Consider the following 13,222-nt stretch of genomic DNA (forward strand, 5'->3'; position numbering starts at 1 on the left):
GGGGAGGAACAACCAGGAGAGCTGGGCAACTTCAACATGGCTTTATGCGTGGGTGGGAAAGTTTCCGTTTCGCTCCCTGGTTGCTCTCCTCACCCGCTCCAGTCCCAAGCAGCACCGTGAGAGCCGGCTCCACTGCTTGTGACTATCCAAAGCAATGACAATACAGGAAATGTCCAAAGTAGTTGTTAGTTGTGTTTACAAGAATGGCAGCGCTGGGTTCTGAGGTTGGGGAATGGGGTAACAGAGTTTTTTTTTCTGCAGTTATACTTGGATTATGTAGAAGCCAGAAAATGGGCTTCAAGATAACTTTACCCTAATGATTAAAATACTGCTTGCTTTTTAGGGTTTACTTTCTAAATCAGTAGGTACAGCTACAATAAAAAAATCTATAGGGAATAATGTGGTGAATCAGTTTTTCTAGAAGTATACACTGTTTTTAAGAACTAGCAATAAGCAGTGCTTTCAAAGAAAGATTTTATACTTGAATAGTTACTTTGAAAATACTGTGACTTACTCAAATGAAAGTTGCCCTTTTGACTAGAGTGCCATTTTACCTCTTCTTGGGCTGCAGCAGCTATTTACAAGACAACGCAAGTTCTGGGTGGAAATACAATGGAGGATTTTTTATCTAAGCTGGAATTTTTGAGCTATGGCAGGATAAAGCCATTAGCTTTTGTGACCTGAAAATTATTTCAGAATGTATATATAATATATCCAAGGAAGAGTGGTTGCAGCTTAGCACAAATATCAGGAAAAAGTGAAGCACTGATTCAAACAGAAGGGAAAAATTACAACGCAGTGAAGTTGATCATTACTAAAATAAAATTGGTGAAACTATAAAGTGGTAGTGGTGGGGAAAGCACTTATGCACCTGAAGCACTGATATTTACCAGAAATGTCGAGAAATAAAAGTCCCATGTTTTGAATCCTGCTGCTAAATCTCTTACATCCCACTTGTGAAAGGGTGGGGCGTAACTGGGCAAGAGAGAGATACTACCCCTAGCTGGGGGTCTGTGCTTCATCAGCTGTTGAGGGCTATTTTAAGTACAAGTAGGGGACATGGGAGTGGGACTAATTTGCCTGGCTCCCAGGAAGGGGACTTTTAAAGAATGGGAGGCTTTGACATGTTGCTTTGGCTTGAAGGCAGTGAAGACCTGTGAAAAGTCAGGAGTGAGAACTGGTTGAAGGAATCAGTCATGATGAACCTGCATCTCACAATAGGTGGGAAGGTTCAAGAGACTAGGGTTGGTATAAGGTTGTGCTTCCAGGTGGTGTCAGATTGGAGTGTCCCCGGTCACTGGCCCTCAAGAAGTCAAATCTTCTTACTGGCACATCTTCTGCTGAGCCTTGTGGCTTTCTAGTTAGGTGTTGCAGTGATTATGAGTTGCAATGTTGTAAAGTGTAGTTAAGATGTATCCTCTCAAAATCTCATTGTAAATGATGGCTTTGGGCTAACTTATCGTTAAGATGGAACAATCTTTATTTTTAGCTGTGGTATTTTTTTTGTCCTTCTCCTCTAGAGCTAATCTTCAAGACTATAGAAATTGCTATTCACAAATCTCTTACTTTGCTCCACTTTGTTTCTGTTTCTGGTAATACCAAAGACCCCTGTCAAGGTCTCTTAGAGCTGTGTTGTGCAAACCCAAGGGAGTATATGATCTCTGCCCCACTTTGGAATAGTGAGTCAAAGACTGAAGGTTCCTGCTCACTCCAAACGAAGTTAAAGTATCATCTATGCCTGTTCACTAGACCTTCCAGAAAATGCAGGGGAAAAAAAGGCCAGAAATAAATACGAAAAAGGAAGTCTGAACTACCAGAATATGAAAATAAAAGAGGTTTTCAAAGTGAGAGGTGACGCCATCCTGGCTTCTCTATTTGCATTTCAATTCTATTGTGAGTTTGAGTCATGAGGCTCAGCCAAGCTCAGCAGCTCAGGACAGACACGGCAGGAATTTGCAACAAGCATCAATCCGATGACAGTGTCATTCCCAGCACTGGTGTAGGGGAAAGGACAAACATCCATGAAAGGACCACCAGCTCATAGTGGTGAGGATGGCACAGGCCACCTTATGCACATACAAAATGAAAGCTCTTATGACATCAGAGAACACGAATTTACCATAATAAAAACATTACTATATGCTGAAAGTTTGTTCCAAAACAACAAAATGTTTAATTTCTCAGGCTAAATGTTGTAGATAGTAAAGACAACACGAAGATCTAGGTCTTTAACAAAGAACCAGAACTCAATTCTGTACCTTTTATTTCCATTAATACTGGAAACATTAAAAAAATAAATGAACAGAACATAGACTTTTTTACACTGTATAGCAACTTTCACTCTCTGAGCTCTGGGGGGATTTTACATATCTATACAGCAGTACGCAGCAGCAGAAACTCGCAGCTACTGGAACATAAACCTATGGGTCTCCGAATAGAAAGTATCTGATCAGGACAAACGCCTCCCCTTACACAAACATCTCGGAATTTTAATGGCATGCTCAAAGCCACTGAAGAAGTGGAACTTTCAGCATCTCTTACTATTTTTGTAGCAGAAATTAGCACCCAAAAGTACATTTGAAAAATGCCTGCATAACTGCCTGCTGCTAGTGGATGGGTGTTCAGTTTTTCAAGTCTCAGCAACACAGGCATTAAATTGTTTCATTACTTGGCTCTTTGCCTCTGTATGAGGTAAGTCGTCAGCCTGCGAAATCTGTGGATGGGATCTGAGCAATCACCTCTGCTTAAAATCAATTGTGAGGCAAATGCTAATGTGTTCCCCGCTTCTGTGGGTTACTGCTGTACTGCAGACTCCTCACTGCCTCCGAACTGGTGGGAGCCTCACTTGTAGAAAACATCATACAAAGTCAGAACAAAACAATTATCTCTCCCCTAAGTATCCCTGCAGTGTCCCTTTTTACAATTAATCTTCATGTTTCTGTTTCCTGACCTGAAGTTAGGCTGAGCAGTTACAGTCATGGGAGTTATTTAATGGAGTTAGGTCTGCACAGCACCTTGCCACTGAGCCCAAGGAGGCCTTTCTCTCACTCCTTCCAGTAGTACTCTCTTTTTGCATAGTAACTTTATATGGACATTAGAAGAAACTGAGAACCCAACTTCACTTACGCGAATAAAAGCAGAGTCTTATCTTGCTTAGCTAGATGCATCTTGGGTCATGGCTCTCAGCGGGCTGTATTCATGAGACATACTGGAGGCAGACAGTGGGCAAGGCAGCCTCTCACTGTGTGAAATGTGTGCTAGAATATTTGTAAGTGATCGTAAACACAACTTTTCAAGGTTAGTGTCCAGGTTTGCTGCTGCGTAGCAAATGAACAAGAGTCCAAGGACTTTTTTCTGTTTGACTACCTTCATTATTATTTTTTCTTTTTTTTTTTGTGCTTTTCTCTCCCTTAGAAACATAAGGGCTATGAAGTCTGGTCTTTTGTAGGTTTGCTGAAGGACATTTTGTGATTCTCGCAAACACGTACCAAGGTGATAGAGACAGTGAGCTTTGAAGGTGTGGAACAATCACCTAGAGCTAATTAGTGGTTTGTAGTTTTAACGGATAATCAAATGCTGGGTTCTTATAAGAGACTAAGTGTGTACCATATTGCTCACTCTGAGGCTTTTTACATGCCTTGCACAGACAAACAGACAAAATAATTGTGGAAATGAGAAAGAGTCCACTTGCTGCAGACAGAGCAGCAAAGACACACTTGTAGCTAGGTTTTGTTTTAAATTTGGTACACGAATTACCTGGAATTCCCTGACTCTCTGGCTGGCTTGACCCTGCTTTGTTTGAAGCAGTCACACAAATGTGGTAAGTGGTGTATGGTAATAGATTATACAGAGTGTATTGCCTTGCTGTGGAATAAATATTGTCCAGGACAAACTGTCTGTCCTCATTGCCTTGGGCATGAAGTGTCAGCTTATAGGTGTGAACAACTGAATTTGGGGCACACCAGCGTATCTGTGCAGAGCTGTCTGTAACTTCAGACACCTCTCTGAGCCTTGGTGGATCTGGAACCTCATCTTCCCTCGACATGCCAGGACATAAACACGGGGATGCATTCTGCAGTTCACTGCATGGCTTCTGAAGGTGCCTACAGGGATTGTAGTCACAGGAGGTATATGCCTGCACTGGAGTTTTTGTTGACTGTTCATCGTAATCGTAGTCATCTACATAGTGTATCAGTGATCTGGTGGATGCAGGCTCTGACTGAGCGTCGGTCCTCGTGGAGTTCAGCTGTGGTAGGTTCATACGTGGTGTACCTTCCCCAGCACGAGTGGCAAAGGAGTGCATATAATGGTCGGTGGCGTTGGGGTTTCCTGTTGCTCTAGTAGAATAATCACTAGTGGGTTGGTTGAACGGGCCTTTCTGGGGAAATGTTGCATCGGTTGTTCTGAGCTCTCTCTTTAGCTGGTCTGTTTCAGTTTGACTTGTGTAGCCATAATTTGAGGGCTGACTATAGAGCTCTCTGAGAAAACCCAGGGAGGTTGTTATGGACGTGGAAGAAGGGAGATGGCTCGTGAATTCAGCAGCTGCCACCTCCTCATGGGAGGAACTGTTGGCCTTTGTGAGCATTGGCTCAGTTGGGTTGGCTGCAGTTGTGCTCGTTACATTCTTCTGAATTAGGGAGCTGGTGTAAGTGTCTTTGGTTAGTGGAGCAGAGTCTACCGTTGTTGCTACAGTAGTGGTGTCATAACCGGTGAGGCTGAAAGCATCGTGTTTTGGAGAGGGCGTCTTTGAATCGTGCAGTGTAACATTTCTCTCAGACTGGCATTTGTTGTAGAGCTCTAGCAGTGAAAAAGATGTTGAAGGTCTGCCCCAGTCTTCCTGGGATGTGTTGCAAAAAGTCTTCCAAGCCCTGCAGGGGGGACAAATTAGAAAAGATCCACAAGAACATTACAGGCTCTCGTAAGGCTGCCAAGATTGGAATTGGCAACCTGCTGTCCAAAAACTGTTTTTATATTAAAGAAGACGTGAAACCTAGACCAAAGGTAAGTTGTCTTAACAATAGTCCTGTGCTTGGCAGATGGCTTTCCACAACACTGGGAACTTAGCTGACTGGCTTTTTGGTTTTGTATTTTGTTTTGAATATCTTTTGCCTGAGAGGAAGCATCCTTTAGTACAAGGACTGTGAACCTTAGCAAGAGTGTTGGGGCTCATGACAACTCATCATAAAGGGTCAGACTTTAATGCCACACTAAGAGGGGAACGCATGCAGAAAGCTGTAATGTGGTCCCCAAGATCCTTAAGCCAGCTGGTTTAGGCAGCTGGAGCTGTGCTGCTATGGGATGTGCTTTTCAATGACTAAACTCTTTCTTTACTCAGGCATTGCTTGTTTTTGTAAAGAATGCAACTGCTAAGCTCATCCTGATGAGAAATAATCTAATGTTAACAATCTACTTCCCTGCTCTCTCTGCTAAGAATGACAAATCTTCTTGGTGGCCTTTCAAAAGAAAGAGATCATACACATGCAAAGTACTTCTTTTAACTACAGCTTATTGTAATTAGTCTGTCAAACTGTAGGAGAGCATGAAAACAATAGGTGACAAATGGTGCTATTTGCAAGGGATTTTGCTGACCGCCTGTGCTGAAGTAGGCTTTGGGAATGCAAGGACAAAGAAGAAAATAATTTGCTAAAGTTCTTGCAAAGTCGTCCGGTTTCTGCACCCAGTGCTGGCCCATATCAAGGCCACCAAGCTAGCTCATTTTTTATCTCCAGCTAACAGAGAAATATGAACTGAAATAGAGAGAAAATAAGCTATTCTCACCTTAAAGTAGAATCCACAGCTAATAACACTTTATACTGTTCTACATGTACCCACTGGATTTGCCTACATGCAAATCTAACTCAGCCATGCTTTGTCCCTGAAGGGGACTGTTTAGCGTTTCTACCTCTTGTGGAAGGGAAGAACACACAAAGAATTTGAGTAACATAGATGATGGTGAATGTTTGGTCCCCAAAAAACTTAGACATGTAAGTTGTGTCTGAAGAGTGTTATTTTATCTCCTTGAACTCACTTACTTTTGCAGTACAACTTTGTTGGGTATGGAGAGCAGCCAGGAGAGCTGGCAGTCACATAACAGAGGATTTCCGTACAAGTTGATAATGATGCTGCTGTTCGATGAACTGATATTCCAAGGATTAAAGGAACTCAGGTTACAGCTGCGAGATGACAAATGAAATAATTAGCAAGCACTAAGCTACGTACCAAGGACTGGAGTGTGCTTAGTATCTCAGCATGTGTAAGACACAAAGCAATATTCCCAGTTCCCTCGGAAGCACCCAGTTACCAACATCACCATTCTGCATTTTAAAGTCCAGGCTAACCATCTCTCATTTGCACAGTGTAGCTGCTGTGTGTTAAAGTGTAACAAAAGCATGGTGAGGGGCTAACACCTTTAGAGGTGGCAACTGAAAGGGCTTAGCATTTGGCAAGGGTCTTCTGTGAAAGGCAATCGCTCTGCCATCATGCGTTCGGCTACACTTGTTACCGTACCATTTTATCATTTCTCTAGCTTCCTTCTCAGTCTGCTTGTCATGGCTTGACTGTATGCCAATCATCCTCTTCATGTTAATTGCCTCTTTCATAATATAGACTCTCACCTACTAAAGTCAAATGACTGATACAGGAAGACCTTGCTTGCCTTCACTGTTAAGCTGGCCTAGCTGCAGGAGTGTGATAATGTGGCCTCCCTGCAGTCTGAGTGCTCAGAAGATGCTCTTTTGTCTTTGCCTTTTAACTGCTTCTGGTTTGTTTTTTAAGTTTGGGTCACGATTTTTAGCACTTTGAACTGGTATTCCTGTAGGTATTGTAAAGTGCTGTGTAAATTCAGTGTGGCTATCCAGTGGGGGGTGGAATCCACTAGGGGTTTTTTTGCTTAAATGGGTTTATTTCCCTGAATGGTTCCTAGAGCACAGCCAGTGCTCTTGTGTTTGTTTTCTGGGTTTATAGTCTGGGCCTGTATTATAGGAAACTTCTAGGGTGCTCTCCAAATCTTTTCCTTTATGCTGACCGTTCAGTGTGCAGTTTACCTGCTCTTATTTTGATAAATCAGAGTTTTATTTCCCCTTAGTATTTCAACAGGCGTGTGACATACCAAGCAAATCACACACTGAGGTGTTACCTCTAGAATAACGAGTAAGCCGTTGCTTTTACTAATGCCGAACAAGGAACTAATATTAATTTCTCCCGCTAAAAGTGGAAGGGACAGGATTTTTGACTGCTTCCAAGGTGTAGATTTTAGCAAATGTCCACGTTCATCCTTTGTGGAGCAAGGAACCCTCAGTGACCCACTTCTCCTCTGGTGAGACACTGCCATTGGAACTGTGTTGGAAGCGTGGTCTGTATCACACGTGGGCTTCAGTGGATCTGTGCTAATCTTACCAGCGCTAGACAAATTCATCCATTGGACAGGGAGATAAGGCAGAAGAGCGGGAGCACAATGCATACAATCTCAGGCAACCAGTAACTGTGCTGTGAGTGTTGTGCCACCTTTTTCGGCTGTATCACCTCTTCTACTGTATCAGGTCTACATCATAGGCTTTACATGGCATACCTGAGTATAAGACAGCATGTTTCTCCATGGCACACAAGACCATACCTCCTTCCTAAATATTTGATAAGAAGCATACTTTGCAAAAAAAATCAGCTCTCAGGCACCATGGTGCTGTGAGGCAAAGGCAACATTATGTGAGGAAGAAAAAAAAGAAAACTCACTTCTCGAACGAGAGATGGCTCAGATGAGGAGCACTGTCAAACATCTCTGTCCTCACAAAACCCAGTGAGGGGGAGTCTTGACAGTTCAGCTCTTGGAGCCCAGGCATGGACTTGAAGAAGTCAGTGTTGAGGCTTCTTAATCGTGACATCTTTGTCAGGTGAAGTGATCTGAGGTTGGGCAAGTCTCTGGTCCACTCTGGTTCAACTGAAGCAGAAAAAAGATTTATACCTGTTGCCTAAATAGAGCATTCTTGTGGATTTCTGCCTAGAAAAATGTTTTGAATTCATTGAGGTATGAAATATCTCTGTAGTCTTCTGCAGCTATTCTCTTCGGGAAAGGAATAGAACAAAAATCAGTACACCAGTGTATAAACACCCATGCAATCACATTTTTGTAATACTACCTGCAGGTCATGCTGTCGCAGGACAGAGGAAAAGAAGGGAAGACAGAAGGGCAATAAAGCTGATAAGAGATATGGAATAGCTTTCCTGTTAGGTGAGATTAAATGAACAAGGACTTCTCTGCTCAGAGAAGTGGTGGGTAGGGGTTGATCAGAGAGATCAACAAAGTCCTGACTGGTGTGAGAGGGGCAGATAATATCTGATTTCTCCTAGCACAGGAAGAAGAGCCGAGAGGCATAAACCTGAAAGAATAGGTCTTACACAAAACTGCCTTTCCATCCCATGACTCAGTTGTGTAAGTCACTACCACAAGAGGGATTAGGCAAACTCACGGAGGAAATTTGGTGGTGTGTCTGTTAAATGTGAGCTGAGGTGAAACCTCTAGCTCAAGGAGTCCCTAAGTCCTGGCTCTGACCCAGGAAGAGGGCAGCTGGGCAAAGCATCTAACATCTGTCCACCTCAGTTATAAACTGAGGCTGGCAGGGAAGCAGACAAAAGAAAAAAATGACACTGTAAATTGCTCAGGGCAGGGATTGTCTCGCTGCGTGGAAGAATTTGGCCAGTTGCGGTTGACACAAAAAGCCTCTCTCTCTGTGCCACTTCAATACAGCGGTATAAAGCAGAGTGCAACTGTGGGGATAGACAAAGAAGGATTTCGGTAACATATCTGGAAAGAGAAATTCATTTCCTCCTGTGTGTCCTAAAGCTAATCTCAGGGCTGACAGTGGGATGACTGTCAATAGCAGACAGTGAAATTAGGATGGAGGTGGGTGACTGCAGTGGGACAAATAATCCTGGTTCGTGGTGTCTAGTCTCTGCCCATCCTTTGGGAGGCTGGTCTGCCTAAGAGTTTCTCCCCCAGCAGTTACACGACCAGCTGGAGAGTGCCTTTCACACTTGGACCAGCTGTTTGCAGCTTTCAGCATGGGATGTTCCCCCCTCCATCCTGGGATCAGCCAGGACAGGAGCTATTGTCCCAGCAAAACTTCTGCTGCCCCTGACCTGACCAAGCCCCATGTCTACACCGGGAAATCCAGAAACTTACTTTTCTCAAGAAAGGTCCCACTCAGATCAAGCACGATGATGTTGTTTCCAGTTGTGTTCATGGCCTCACTGGGAGATGTGCTGATGGCAAAAGCAGACTCCCTAATTCCTCTGCTGTCATTCTGCCCGAGCAGCGTTGCAGAGAGGTTCAGGAACTGTAGTTGAGGGTAACAGGAAAAAGCCAGTGGCTGGATTTCAATCAGTGGATTTCCAGCCAGGGACAACCACCTCAGGTTAGGTAGGGCAGAGCTGTGGCATGATGGCACAGATGACAGTTTATTAAAGCTTAAATCCAGGGAGAGGAGACTGCTGAGGACTTCAGATCCCCATCTAACTGACCGGAGAGGGTTCTGCCGCAGCGAGAGGGTGTGCAGGTGTGGGAGGTTTGCTATCTCCGTGCTGTTCACCTCTTCTAAGAGGTTGTTGCTGAGATCCAAGGTCTCCAGGGCCTCTGGTAGGCAGATGGGGAAAGCTGTCAGGCTGCTGTTGGTCAGCTGCAGGGTGATCCATGTCGCATTCTTTCGATCCTCACAGGACATGCTGGTGAGATTAACATTCTCCCAAGAGTCTTCCTGAGCCAGCTGGAAAAAGGTGGTGACATCCCTGGATGCTGCTGGCTCGGCTCTGCTCAGCCGGCTGGACGCTGTGTTCCCCACCAGCAGGGAGAGGACGAGCAAGGGTGAAAACATCCTCCTAAGCGGCTTGGAATTAACTTGCAAGATCTGTTTGGGTTTTGTTTCAGGGAGGGGAAAACAAACCATCATCAGCATTAAGAGCTAAATTAAAATCCCTCCAGGCAGCTACAAGCTATTTAAAAGTGAAACATTTGTAAGTCCTTTCCTACTGCATCCAGACAGTGAAGTGATAATTAATGTCTCTTCTGTAATTAAACCTAAGTAAACATGAACCCTCGGGGACAGAAGTACCGTGCGGTCTAAGTGTACCTACAGTTTTCCATGCAGAAAGCAACCAAGTTGTATCGCGTGTCTGGTTCCCACACCAGTACCCCCAGTACCAGTCTGGCACCCAGAACAGCCACAGCGCAGAAGGTGGGCTCCCCAGCAGCACTGGGGGATGAGGGAGTGCCAGTGCTGCTCCTGGATAAAAACACCAGTCGGTACTATACTGGACAAGCGGCAGGAGAGGGCTATTGCCATGTTACGAGACTTGACTTCTATATATGACTATATATTGCTCTCTACTGGTTTGTTCTGCTGCATAGTGCCCAGTTTGGCCAGCCCAGTGGGAAGAATTATCTAATGGGGTGATACCTGAACTTGGGTGTGACTGTAGCAAGGGATTTTGTCTGTGAGGTTGTATGTACAAAGCAAACGTATGGATCCAAAGGCAGGGGAGGGTTTGTCAAAATTAAGGGACATATGAGCCCAAGCTGGGCTGAGTTGCAATGGGGTGGGCAGGCAGAAGTGTTGTTAGGATAAAAGCAGGTTAGGAAGGACTTTCCTTCCCGTAGCAGAAGTTGAAACAGCAAAACCCTGCAGCTTGTGTGGGCTCTGCCAGGGCAGTTCTGCCCCGTTCTGAGTGACAGCCATGATGGGGACCCCAAAGGCACTGTGAGACTCACCCTCCTCCTCCACTCCTGACCGGCTGGCAGCACCCTGGAGCCCCTCTGCCAGTGGGGCCCTGCTGCAGGTGGGTGCTGCAGACGTGCCGCGCAGCCCGACTGCTGGCGAAAGGACATACTGAAGGATGCAGCTTCTGAACCACTTCTCGGTGAAAGTGGTCAGAAACTAAGTATGCTCCTGGATCAGGGCCCAAAAGGCCTGGGTACCAAGAAGCACCTTATTCAGTGTTACAGTTCCCTCTGTGCTCCCTCCTCATCCCACCCCAGCTTTGCCTTTGTTATTTAATTTTTTTTAAAAAAAGGGTCCTAAGTGACTTGTCCAGGGCTGCGCAGGTAATCTGTGTCACAGGAGGGAGTTAACCACAGCCCAACACTAGCGCTTTTCTTAGTCAGCTGTCTTTTGTGCTGCTAGGCATTGTGCTTGTTCCTCATCCAAAAATATATTACAGTATAGGGGGGTGGCTGAAGCCCCATGTAGTATGAAATATCTCAGACTTACTTCAAACCTTAACAGCTATTTGCTATTCCCTGAATGTTGCCAGGTCTTGTCCAGACTGTCATCTGTTGCTGGTTTGAAGTAGGGACCAGCAAAATAGTATATTTGACCAGCAAAAGAATATATTTTGGTTGCCTGTGTCCTTTTCATCATCTGGAACTGTGCAAGCACCAAACAGCCTCAGGGTTTCTTGGTCACCGAAGCAGCTGAATTCCCTGCACCACAGCACATGGCAGGGAGAGGATGGGAGGAACTGGACTGCTGGATGCCGATTTTAGATTTCATCTTAGTCCCTGCCTCTAAACCGCATCCGCTTGCACGTACCTGTCCAGACGTCCCGATGCCTCGTGCCTCCGCTCTGCGTGGCTCCGATTGCCTGGCCTTGATTTTATACACTTCGGTGACTCAGCCGAGAGCGTGAAATGCCTCTTCTCTGTTCCCAGCTTTCCCTGCTCATGGCTCTGCCCACCAGCGCAGGCGAGGTTTGTTCCAGGCTGCTCCCCCGCATCCAGCTTCCCCCTGCCTAGAGGGGGTGGCTCCAGGCAGCTCTCCCGCTCCCTTGGCCCTGGAGTCGGTGGGTGGGAGGGCTCTTGTTTCCCAACGCTCAGGCAGGGCTGCTCTGTCCCTCTTTGGCTACGCAGAAGGGAGTAAAGGGAAGAGATCAGTGTCAGTAGTCCCAGCTCTCACGTCTTCCACTGACAGGGGGGAAGGGAGAGGAATGATTGTGTTTCTTTGCTGACAGATCAGAGTGATGTAAAGCTAAGGCTTGCTCTGCTGACATGGGCTTTGGTTGCTCTCTAGGTGCCAATAAAAGGATTCAAGTGTTTATATTTCTCTCTTGAGATTCTTACACTTGGGAGTAAGTCCTGGAAATGCTCACATAGGACAAAGGACTTTTCTAAGGAGGCCCTTGGGAAATGTCGAAAGTGAAACTCACCTGCTGCTCACACAGAGAGGAATTCTCTCAGCCTGTGGAGAGGGCCTATGGCATCTCACGCAGTATGTGATGGACTTGGCAGGCCTCTTCCGATCCTGCTGTGCGTGGGTTGTGTTCTCTGTTCTGCATCTGCTGTACTGCATGGCTTGGGAGAATTCCTTTCCTGCTACTTCTCTCATCCTTTGCTGGATATGTAAGAGTGACTATGCAAAACATCTCCCACCAAGGGACCTGCCCTGAGTTGGGTTTCTTAGCATTCTCACAATTCAAATAATAATTAGTCTGGTCAAGAGCTGAGGGTCAAGCCAGGGAACTGAAGAGGGGTGAGTTGATAGAGATTCTTCCAACGTAAAAGCAAAAGGTTGGTTATTCAGTTGCTACTATAAGACAATTAATGACTAAAATTTCCAGGGACAACAGTAGTCAGTGCTTTTCATTTATCAGGACAACAAAACAGATCTGATCCATGACATGAAGGCAACACAGACCTGGATGCTTTAGTGCTAAAGTGGAGATAAAGGTCTTGGTTTCCCAAAAACCTTGAGTCTGCATGTACGCAGGCAGGCGACCTTATCTATTGATGGTGCCATTCATTATCTGCATGGGGAGGGAGCCTTGATAAACACCAGAACATCCACAGAACAAGATACTGTCTTTTAGTGGACTCTCTGGAGCTATTGCAGTTCCCTTGGAGGCTGAGATGTACATACTGTTCCCGTGTGGAATGGCTCTAAGGCAAGACAAATAGTTCCCCTAAATGAGGGGCTAATCCCACAGATTAACCCCGGTGGAGCAGCTCTCAGGCCTGGGCTGAGGGCAGTGTGCAGGCTGGGCACGTGCATACTAACAGGTTCCTTCAGAGATCTGTGCTCTCTTAGGTTCAAAGGGCAAATTGGAGCAGGTTAAAAAAATCCAAAGAATCTGGTATAATAGGAGGAAAGTTCAGCTCCAGGCAGGCCGCTGGAAACCTTGCCTTCCCTCTGGCTTTGCAGACCTGATGGCTGCAAAGCTCCTCTTTGAGAAACTGGGGAGC

The 13,222-nt window shown here is 45.4% G+C and overlaps 1 protein-coding gene across 1 annotated transcript; it reads right to left on the reverse strand.

The window, feature by feature from the left end:
* Nucleotides 1-2,149: 2,149 nt before the first annotated feature.
* LRRN4 (leucine rich repeat neuronal 4) lies at nt 2,150-11,848 on the reverse strand. The gene is made up of 5 exons (XM_005238589.4): nt 11,577-11,848; nt 9,176-9,896; nt 7,729-7,933; nt 6,033-6,173; nt 2,150-4,868 (listed from the first exon to the last, which is right to left on the reverse strand). The coding sequence occupies exons 2-5, from the start codon at nt 9,861-9,863 to the stop codon at nt 3,539-3,541; spliced, it is 2,364 nt and encodes a 787-aa protein (XP_005238646.2). The 5' UTR covers nt 9,864-9,896; nt 11,577-11,848; the 3' UTR covers nt 2,150-3,538.
* Between the last annotated feature and the right edge of the window lie 1,374 nt (nt 11,849-13,222).

The sequence above is a fragment of the Falco peregrinus genome, chromosome 11 (genome assembly GCF_023634155.1).
Source record: "Falco peregrinus isolate bFalPer1 chromosome 11, bFalPer1.pri, whole genome shotgun sequence".
NCBI classification, from domain to species: Eukaryota; Metazoa; Chordata; class Aves; order Falconiformes; family Falconidae; genus Falco; species Falco peregrinus.